Source organism: Micromesistius poutassou (assembly GCF_964030765.1).
Source record: "Micromesistius poutassou genome assembly, chromosome: 10".
Taxonomy (NCBI): domain Eukaryota; kingdom Metazoa; phylum Chordata; class Actinopteri; order Gadiformes; family Gadidae; genus Micromesistius; species Micromesistius poutassou.
This window is the reverse complement of record NC_140280.1, coordinates 18,567,504-18,578,156: the sequence shown is the minus strand read 5'-3', so window position 1 is coordinate 18,578,156 and position 10,653 is coordinate 18,567,504. Positions and strand designations below refer to the sequence as shown.

At 48.2% G+C, this 10,653-nt stretch overlaps 1 protein-coding gene across 4 annotated transcripts in view; it reads right to left on the bottom strand.

Moving 5' to 3' along the window:
• myo7ab (myosin VIIAb) overlaps nt 1-10,653 on the bottom strand; it is a gene marked incomplete at both ends in the record, with an annotated part of 36,057 nt that overhangs the window by 7,941 nt on the left and 17,463 nt on the right. For all 4 annotated transcript variants that reach the window (XM_084474162.1, XM_084474160.1, XM_084474163.1 and 1 more), the window contains 14 exons: nt 426-616; nt 1,607-1,776; nt 2,659-2,785; nt 2,885-3,002; nt 3,305-3,475; nt 4,094-4,321; nt 4,808-4,981; nt 5,191-5,310; nt 5,682-5,808; nt 6,083-6,210; nt 6,465-6,554; nt 6,978-7,154; nt 7,900-8,109; nt 8,500-8,817. In XM_084474162.1, coding sequence (XP_084330288.1) covers nt 426-616; nt 1,607-1,776; nt 2,659-2,785; nt 2,885-3,002; nt 3,305-3,475; nt 4,094-4,321; nt 4,808-4,981; nt 5,191-5,310; nt 5,682-5,808; nt 6,083-6,210; nt 6,465-6,554; nt 6,978-7,154; nt 7,900-8,109; nt 8,500-8,817 — 2,349 coding nt within the window. The remainder of the gene's footprint in view (nt 1-425; nt 617-1,606; nt 1,777-2,658; nt 2,786-2,884; nt 3,003-3,304; nt 3,476-4,093; nt 4,322-4,807; nt 4,982-5,190; nt 5,311-5,681; nt 5,809-6,082; nt 6,211-6,464; nt 6,555-6,977; nt 7,155-7,899; nt 8,110-8,499; nt 8,818-10,653) is intronic.

The following is a 10,653-nucleotide window of genomic DNA, read 5'->3' as shown; positions in this document are numbered from 1 at the left end:
GGCCTCCGAGAAGACGGCGGCGGGGGATTTGATTTGCGGTTACGCACCGACCGCAGAGATCATTTTGTGTTACATGCTTTTCACAGAGAAATAAACAAAGAAACGTGGATTGTCGCGCTGTCTCCTGCCCTGTTTCTTTGTTGTGTTGAGCCGCGTAACACACCAAGTTATTATAGTAATAATATAGTATATATTATATAGTAATTCTGTGTCTATATATATATATATATTGAGTATATTCCAATGTATATTCTTATCCGTATTTGTATTTATTTATTCATTTTATTTATCTATATATTTTTTTGATGATATTTACACTGCTCTCTCTACTGCTGAACGCCCTGAGGGACGAATAAAGTGTCACACATGCAGACGTGCTCGTGTACACGCCTAAACAACATCCAGCGTCGCGGCGCACCACCCACCACGATGTCGTACTGCGGCCGCGTGACGGTGGGCAGCACGTAGACGTAGTCGGCGGGGAAGTCCCCCCTCTGCTTGGTGCGGTCGTTGGCGCCGTACGCCCAGCCCGAGTTCAGCACGTGCTCGCCGTCGTGCTCCTCCAGCAGGATCAGGTCGCCCTTGGAGAAGTTCAGGAAGGTGGCGTCCGGCCCGGCTGCGAAGGGACAGGACGGATTAAAAGGGCATCGCGGTCGGGCGAGGTGGGTGTGACGTTTGTGACGTGCGGCCGTCATGCATGTGGGACGGCGGTGAGCTGTCATGCGGCGCGCTCGCGATGGCTGTGATGGATGATGTGATATTTCTGTTTTGGGTCTTTTGGATGGATAGGAAAGTGGCTTGGAAGACAGAGGGAGAGCGACATGCAGCACAGGAACGCCGGTCCCTGCGGCATACAATGTACCATATTGTATGTTAACCTCTTCTTAACATATTATGTTAGAAGAGATTAAGAGTAACGTTCACAATGTACTGGAGGCGGACAGCTTGTGGCTTTCTACACCGTAGATGAGTTTCATGTTTCACTGGGCCTACTTGGTTTGCACGTTAGTACACATTTATAAAATTCAGTCAATACAACACAGCTGGGATTCGGTGGAAACATGAGGACCCGATAGTAAAAGTTATTAGGCTGCAGTCTGCCTTGTTTCACAGGCTCACTCTGTTGGCCATGTTCATGTTCTTTTTCTCATTTAGGCGAAAGCAACGCAGTAAATTGAATTTTAATCAGGAACCTTGGCTCCCACTACCATGCTGTTGCTAGATATTCTCCAGGTACAAAGCTGCTGAGTGCACTACAGACGGCGGAAGGCCTGGTTCAATAGTAAACAGCGGTTGTATTATTTTACCAATGCAGCGGGATTCTGTTGGTTGTACTACACTTATATCTGGGATTTATGTTCGTTTAAACGGCCGCAACAGAGCACATTCCTTAAGTGGATTATTCCATGAAATCAACATGTAGGTAAGCGGTAGGCCTGTAGTCTCTAATGCTTAGCTACTCTCTAAACCCTACTAGAGAAAGCTTAGTTAAAAATGAACAAAATGCAAAGAACCACATTGAATTTGTAAACTAGAGCCACATAAAAAAAAAATGGCTCTCATCTCAAAAAGGTTTTTTTTCTGCCGCTGGTAGGGGACGCCATACCAGGGTTGGGGCAGTCCAGCAGGGCCACCACATATTTGGATCTCTTGCGAAGGCCATCCAAGAACTCCACCACCAGGTCGCGAATGTCCTCGGCGTTGTTGGAGGTAAACGTGTACTCGTCCCCTTTGATGGTGGCCAGGGTGAAGCTCTGGCCCTGGAGCTTACCGCCTCTGTGGGAGGAGGGTTCTTAGCGTTAGGGCGAGTGTTGCTCGATGTCTTTAAGCACGGTGCGGAGAGCTCGTCACTCTGAGGAGGTGGAGCGTGTCCTTGATAATGTTTTAATTGGTTTTGTAAAGGTGGAAAACATTTGAACTACAAATGTAACTAACTAAACGTATTTCTGTTTTGTTCTGTTTATTTGTTCTGTCAATGTATATGTCACCATTACGTGTTTAATTTATAGTGTGTGAGTGCTGTATAACTGCTGGCTGTCTCTATGTTTGTCCTATGTCACCTGCCTAGGGACTACAGATGAAAAGTAGTTATTTTTTACTAACTCTGGAATATTTACATGGTGTTTTTTTTATACAATGTTCATAGATATGCATGGTCCCTATGAAATAAACCAATAAATAAATAAAAAAACGCTGGTGGTGCTGTGAGTGATTAGCCTACCGTCGAACAGGGGCTAAGGGGGCTTTTGATGGTAGATATTTGAGTTGTTGAGAGGTCTCTTACGTGAGAAAACAATGTTCAGAAAGTGTGTGAGTAAAGAAAGAAACGGTTATGGGGGCTGATACTGAGCGACAATTCAATTTAACCAATCACAATGGGGTATCTTAGTCAAGGTCACGCTGGTCACTGTACATGTACACAAATGGCTCATAGCCATGGGTATAACCCCCCCCCCCCCCTCTTCATTCCTAGATCTCTTAGCCCTTGTGTTCGAATTCAAGCCGAAACAGGCGGTTCACTTCTTTCCACATAACTTTCTTTTGCTTTGCTCATTGTTAGTACTCACGGTAAAATGTGGAGATTCCAGCTGTTTGCTTGGTTACATTACATCTAAGAGGCAGTTGTTTAGCGTTAGCCTCCCTGTGTGGACAGCCTACCTGCTACTTGACACTGCAGTGATTTCTGGGAAGGACAGCTCAAGAAGGACCTGCTCCTGCTCGTCCACAAAGTAGACGCCGGTCCAATTCACCGCCACGATCACGTCGTTCTTGGGCAGGCTGGGCCCTGTTGAAAACAGAGCAAAACCTCAGTTTGACACAAACCAACACTGAGAAGTAGAAAGAAACAAAACTCAAACTCCATGTTGGCGTGTGTTTCACACACCTGAGAATTTGAAGGCCTCGTAGAAGCGTGAAAAGAGCAAAGGCCACTTGAATCGAGCAAAGTCCACGACGTTTTCTTTAACCCTCTGCGGGTCCAACCGCTTCTTGGTATACGAGCCCTGGGGAGGTAAGCGGTTGGCGTTAACTTGGAAAGCGCCACACACATAGCCTCGATGTCACGCTTACAGTTGAGGATTTGTGGGAGGAAATGCAAGAAAGGCAGCAGCTGAAGTGTAATAAGTTAAATGGTTGACGTTGTTCAGTTAAGTTAAAGCAGGGATGAGTTCGTTTTGCAGTTAGTTTAAACTATTTGGCCCAAAATGACTTTTAGCTATGTTGTTAAATTATAATTACAGTTGATTGAGCTCTGTCAGACACTAGCACACACACACACACACGCGCGCGCGCACACACACACTACCTTCTTGTGCGCAGCGAGGATCCAGGCAGCCCACTTCTCGGGGGTCTTAGTGGAGGTGATCTCCCGGTCGGGGATGTAGGAGGGGATGAGACCGAGCAGGCGGTCCTGGAGGACCTCCGGACCGTAGTCAACATAGTACTGCTGCGCAGCCAGCTCTGCCAAGTCTTCCTCCTGATGCACAACAGCAACAGAGTGGCTGGTAAATGGGCCTTTTTTCACCTATAGCGGCCATCTCGGATCTAAACGCTAGCAGGGGGTTCTGCATTCGGTTTCCCTCCGCACAGCTCGAGTTTAGATCCAGATGGCCGCTAAAGGCCCATTGCAGTATCAAAAGGGCAAAGGGCACATCCATGGACATTTGGATTTGAACCAAGGCCACAACACTGCTGTGAGAATTTTTTTCAGAATGATCTGTTTCAAGACAGAAGAACAAATCGGCCACTGAAGGTGAACTTGATAATAATAATAATTATTATTTTATATTTCTTTACATTCAAGGTTAATGTCTAGACCCCCAAAAATAAGCCATGGGTTAACGATTAACCCATGGCCAAAGCATGTAGTTGTTTCGCGGTATAGTTCTTAAATATAATAGTGAACGCCATTATTTGTCTGTATGGTCTGTGTCATTCCCAAGTGTGTGCTTCCTGTTCTTCTATTTGTTGCGTTAAGTGTGTGATGCCGCCCATCTGGTCTGTCCCGGCGGGGGGGGGGAGAGAGACCTGACGGCGAGCAGCGAGCCCCCTCCATCGGGGGACACTCACCCCCTCCATCGGGGGGGACACTCACCCCCTCGCAGCGGTACTCTCCGAACTTGACCCCGCGGACCACCTGCTGGTAGATGAGGTTGGTGGCCACGCCGTCCTCGGCCGGGTCGTGCCAGGGGCTGAAGATCTCCTTCCTGAAGAAGAGCCTCCAGGGCGCGTTCCTCTCCTGCGCCCCCTGCTCCTTGGCGTACTGCTCGCACTGGGACACGGCGTCCATCACGTGGTCGCTGCCGCTGCCCAGCGAGGACACCTGCGACACGGAGCAGGAGGCGGGGGGGGTCAGACGCTTCGAGGGGGGGGAAGGGGGGAAGGGGGGAAGGGGGCGGGGGGGGGGATCTTGGAACAATTTCCTTTCTCTCAGAATGGGATTCTGAACGTCATCTAAAAGGTTACGGCCGGGTTGAAAAGGTTTGAGATTTGGTCTGGATATAATATATATATATATATATCTGGATATGAGCTGTTAATTATGACTTAGGGCCCTGTTTCAGGGTTCAGGAATTATTTTAGTCAGTACACCCAACTCATGAAAAATAATAATTACTTTAGAGGAGAGGGCAAATAATGAATAAAGTTGTGATTGGAATGAGTGAGTCAACCCTCAGGGGCACCACTGTCAATACGATAAAGTATAATACAATACAATACACTACATACAATACAACACAACATACAATAAACCTATCAGATAAAACAATAAATAAACCAATCAACAAACCATGGCCGTGTTTCCTACCTTGTCGAACAGCGCGATGTAGAGAGAGAAGCCGAAGCGGTCCCTCAGGTTGATCTTCTCGGCCAGCGCGATGCACAGCTCGCTGGCGGTGGTGGCCGAGTCCGTGAGCAGGGTCTTGGTGGTGCTGTCCATGAAGGTGACCGGGCACATGATGGGCTTCTTGGACTTGGTGGCCTGGGAGGGAAGAGAGATGGACAACTCACGCCTCATTCAATGAATGCAGTGAAACTGTTTATTTCCTAAGAGTAGTTGTACACATTTCCGACTGATTGCCGCTTGTTGCTGCTGTTGCTGGTGGTTGTTTTGGTTTGAGTTTTTTTGGCGTTTTCACGGCAGGCTTTGACAAAGTCTGGTCGTCTGTTTGAAACTCTGCTCTTCTTTACCTGCAGCTCCAGCCAGGACGGGGGCTGTGTCCGGGTGCGGTTGACAAACGTCCTCCTCAGTCTTTCCTCGCAGTACGGAGCGTAGCCGGGCGGGCCGCTGTTGATGAAGGTCCTTAGATACTGCGGTTGTGTACCAATGGAAGAGAGTGATAGAGAGAGATTATTATTCACTCTTTGTAATTGGCTCGAATTGTAGAAGGTGATGTCACCTGATGTGTGTTTCTTTGGACCTATGTTTAGTGCTGTCCTGGGGATTAGTCAACTGCCTAAAGAAATATTCTTACCAAAACTTACTATTCTTTTTTTTATCAATTATCAATAATTTCAATAGTGTCACAAATCTGACTTTAGATTAAAATGTCTATAATCACTTCAAATAGGCACTGAAGGATCTGAAGGCCAGTGAGAATAGCCAACACCATTGCAAACTTTGAAGGAACACTACGCTGCCACATCACAGAGGCTAATCCGAGAGTTGCTGCTTCTCGGACCTTGACAAACTTTTCGGACGGGGCGAAGCAGCCCACGCAGAGGGAGAGCAGGATCCAGCCGCGGGCGTGGCTGCTCTTGGAGGGGTTCTGCGTCAGCTGCTTGCAGATCTGACAGTAGATCTCATCCCTACGTAAGAAAAACAAAAACACAGTCATAAACCCATAACAAACATAACCCATTATAAACACAACCAGTCACAGCCCATGGCAAAAACAACCCATTACAAACAACACACACAAACTCGTCACATGACCAACCACAAGTACCAAATACAGACATCGTAAACCAATTGTGATCTGAATATTATGTAACCTCGGTAGCACGCAGCAACACACTTAAGCTCGGAGAATAATAATTACACAGTAGAAACATTATCAGCAGACGATTGGTCATGGGTCACCTGAGGGCGGGCCTTAGGATGCCATTGCCAATGATGAAGTGCAGCTTCTCCAGGTTGGAGGTGGGCCGCTCCTCCAGCATGCTGTTACCCTGTAGGCTGTAGTCACCGTCAGTCAAACGCCTGGTGACCTATCAGAGAGAGGGGAGGCAAAAACCTTGCAGAATAGATTAAAGATGCTATGCAATGGACTAATTACCATCGCAGCTCAACAGAGAATTGTTTTGTAGCAAAACGTATTTTCATAGTCGCCTCCTTGGTTGACGATCTTGAAGAGAAAGTGTGTGAGTCTACCGTATGTCAAGTTGTGTGTGTGTGTGTGTGCGTGCGTGTGTGTGTGTGTCGTTTGTATGTGTGTTCATATGTCTCTGTGTGTTAGCCTTACTTCTTCTGCGATCTTTGACTTCCTCTTCAGAGTGAGCGAGACGAGTTTATGTCGGACGCTGTTCCTTTTTAGGCCGTCGATGGGGCTGTTCTGTAGAAAACACGTTAACAAAACGCTCTTATACAGCAATATATATCTTATATATATATACAATATATATATCTTTGTTGGCCACCCTGAATGCCACCCCAACTAAATCCAGTTGATAGAATTTGAACTTGTCAAGTTGGCTTTTAACGACACAATGCTTCACAATAATCATTTTAATATACACTTGTAGTCCTATTTTGTGGACTGACTATCAGACGCCATGTTTGTAATTTGTCATGTTAATTCTGTGATGTTCAGTCATCTACAAACACGTGAAGGAGTGAGCATTTTGGGACACCACTGCTGTGACCACCAAACATCTTTAAACAACACTCGCCGCCCCCCCGCCCCCGCCCCACCCCTTCCCCCACCCGTGTCCCCTTCACCTGCCACCCCCCCTTCCTCCACCCGTGTCCCCCTCACCTCCCCCTCCACCTGCAGCTCCTGCAGCTCCCTCTTGTAGGTCCTCTTGCCCAGCGTCTCGTAGATCTTGGTCATGACGGGGATCTTCTCGCTGCCGTCGTGGACGGTGACGGGACACTTGGGCTCCGGCAGGTCCCCCATGAACCGCAGCACCGTGATCCACACCGCCATGGCCGCCTGGGGACAGAGGGGGTAGAGGGGTGAGGGGTGAGGGGTGAGGGGTGAGGTGTGAGGGGTCAGGGGTGAGGGGTCAGGGGTGAGGGGTGAGGGGTGGGGGTCAGGGGTCAGGGGTGAGGGGTGAGGGGTCAGGGGTGAGGGGTCAGGGGTCAGGGGTCAGGGGTGAGGGGTGAGGGGTCAGGGGTGAGGGGTGAGGGGTCAGGGGTGAGGGGTGAGGGGTGAGGGGTCAGGGGTGAGGGGTCAGGGGTGAGGGGTCAGGGGTGAGGGGTCAGGGGTCAGGGGTGAGGGGTGAGGGGTGAGGGGTCAGGGGTGAGGGGTCAGGGGTCAGGGGTCAGGGGTCCACACGCGAAGAGAAGGTGAAGAAAAGGACACAAAGTAACCCTAACTCATGAGGTCTAGACTTGATGGACCTTAGACGATTTGGGCAAAATAGATAATAAAATAGTAAAACCATTGAGAGACATTAATATTAATAGTAATATGATTAATATGTGATTAGTTTTAGGTTTGTAGATTTGTAAATGTTGTTGTCACTTGGCTAGAACAGTCACAACGATTAACAAAATATTTTATTGTAGTGCATTTTTTGATATCAGGCCACTATTACGCCGATATTACCATCCACTTAATCTAAAGATTACACCCACTTACGCCATCATATCACGTTTAATGTCAGTATCTCGTCTGCTTTATATATTTCTGTGTATTATAGGAGCTAGTTGACAAGATCAAAGGTCCCACTCACCAGCTGGTCTCCTTCGTCCTCGTGGAAAAGTAAGGGCTGTTTGAGCGGACGCCGGATGTAGGTGTGCGAGGACACGCCCTGAAAATAGGTGGCGGAGAACTTGGAGAACTTGTACTCAGACAGATCCTCGTCGTCCTCCTCGGGCAGGGGCGGGGCTTCGTTCAGTGGCTCCTGCACCGACTCCTCCCCTTTGGGCGGGGCCTCCAGATCCTGATTGGTCCAGAGCAGAGCGTGTTTAGAGGTGAGGTGGTGGCGGGAGACACGCTCTTCAAGACTCTTCAAGTGTTTGGCGGGAGCTTTGACAGAATATATCCTTTCTGTCTAAAAAACGCCTGGACTATTGATTGTAGACTGACCTTAACTAAGTATCTACTAAAGAGTGTCGGAATTCACGAAAGGGAAAATTATTTAAATAATAATTGAACGTAATAAAAAAAAAAAAGATAAAACAAATATAACAAATATAACAAATATATTTGACTGCTATCAATAAACAACAAACATTCAATCCAATCCAAAAATCGATCTAATCTATTTAACCTCTCCCGGGCGCGCGCCCTCCCCCTCCTCCCTCCTCCCTCCTCCCTCCGCCAGACTCGCCTCGAACCCGGCCGGGCCCCGGCCCTCCTGGTTGGGCAGGGGGCCGCCGTTGCCCAGGAAACCGAACATGCGGTCCACCAGGTCCGAGTGGTCGACGGGCTGCTCGCGCTTCCGCTCCACCAGCGCCAGCAGCTCCTTCTTGCGGCGCGCCTCCTCCCGCTCCTCCCGCTCGGCCTCCTGCCTCCGGCGGGCCTGCAGCTCCATGCGCTCGCGGTGCAGGCGCTCCGCCTCCTCCTTGGCCCGCTGCGTGGTCATCTGGCTCCGCAGCTGCTCCTCCTCCGTCAGCCGCTGGCGCTCGGCGGCCAGGTGACGCAGGCGCTGTGGGGGGGGGAGGGGGGGGGGAGGAGGAGGAGGAGGGGAGGGGGGGAGGGGGGCAGAGGAGGAGGGAGGAGGAGAGGAGGAGGAGAGGAAGGGGAGGAGGAGGAGGAGAGGAGGAGGAGGAGAGGAAGGGGAGGAGAGGAGGAAGGGGAGGAGAGGAGGAGGGAGGAGAGGAGGGGGAGGGGAGTAGGAGGAGGAAGAGGAAGGGGAGGAGGAAGAGGAGGCAGAGGAGAGGAGGAGGGGGAGGGGAGTAGGAGGAGAGGAGGAGGAGAGGAGGCAGAGGAGAGGAGGAGAGAAGGAGGAGAGGAGGCAGAGGAGAGGAGGAGGAGGAGAGGAGGCAGAGGAGGAGGGGGAGGAGGAGGAAGAGGAAGGGGAGGAGGAAGAGGAGGCAGAGGAGAGGAGGAGGAGAGGAGGCAGAGGAGGAGGGGGAGGGAAGTGAAGGAGGAGGAGGAGATGGAGGGATGAGAAGAAACAGATGAGTGACAAAGAGGTGTTAAGACCAAAAGTATTTTTGCAACCAGTTGGCTCTTTTACTTTGTTTGTCTCCAAATTCCTATGTCCTACAAACCACAGAGCTATCAGTGAAGACTAACAATATACATTTGGTTTTGTCCATTTTTTTGCTTTTTATTTTTATAGTGGTAAAATACCAAGCCCAAGGCAAACCGTGGTTTTTGCATTAGATGCTCAGCACCTCATTTGCATTCAACACTGACGAGAGATAATGCAAGGGGGCGATGAAATTCTTCATGTTAATATAAAGATGAGTAACTATGGAAACTAAAACTGCAAGCTATACTGCTGCAGTTACCACCACAACTAAAGAATAGCCTCTAAATATTTCCTGAAATCCCAAACGTCGAGACAATGAATATCAGTGGCCGAGTTGAAAGATGGGCAACACCCACAGAAAGCAGAGAACCGCACGATTAGTTATCCGACTACAGTGCTGAAGAAAGTCAAGTCAAAGAAATATCTTGTAGGATTACTCCTACACCTACAAGTTTTTATCTGAGCGTCGGCAGGGGCATTTACATATACTGTACATGATGTGTGACAGCAATCTAAGTTAATAAGTCTTAGATTGTATTAAATAGATCTCTTCTCTATTTGTGTATTTACATCTACATCCTTCTACAATCATGCTAGAAAACCGCGATGACAGAGATGAGATGAAACAAATACTTAAAAATGTATGATTTATTCAACATGAACTGTTTCAGAACATTAAATAAAGAAAAGTGTGTCTTACAACAGGGCATTCGCTGGTTATTGACATTAAAAAAATAAATTGTTATACATTTTTAACAGGAAAACACACAGACACTTTCAAGTATCATATCAACTGCCAAATGTCATATATAAACACAATTCAAGTGTAAAGTGAAGGTACGTGGAAACAAATAGTTAAAACATTAGGTTGTTGGACGACATGTCGGGGAAATCGAAAGAAAAATACAAAATAAGGCAAAAGTTCCTCTTCTGATTGGGATAAAACATCAGTCTTTTTTGGCTCAATCTAGCTGGCTGATATTTGACAAAATTCAAAACGCAATACTCCGATACGATATCCAGTTATTAATCATTCCCATTTCACCACACAATAAGGATATTTGAGGATTTTAACGACGACTAAATAAGTTTTAATATAAATAATAATATCAGTGAACCTGAGCACTGATCAATGTAAGGTGCCTCCAGAAGTGGCATTTAACCTGCGTCTCGAAATCACGTTTAACGGAAATCCCGTCTGGTCTGCCTCACCACGCCCATCGCCACATCCACACAGGACACAGGACCGCCCGTCTCTACCGACGGCTCCCATTCACACTCTCT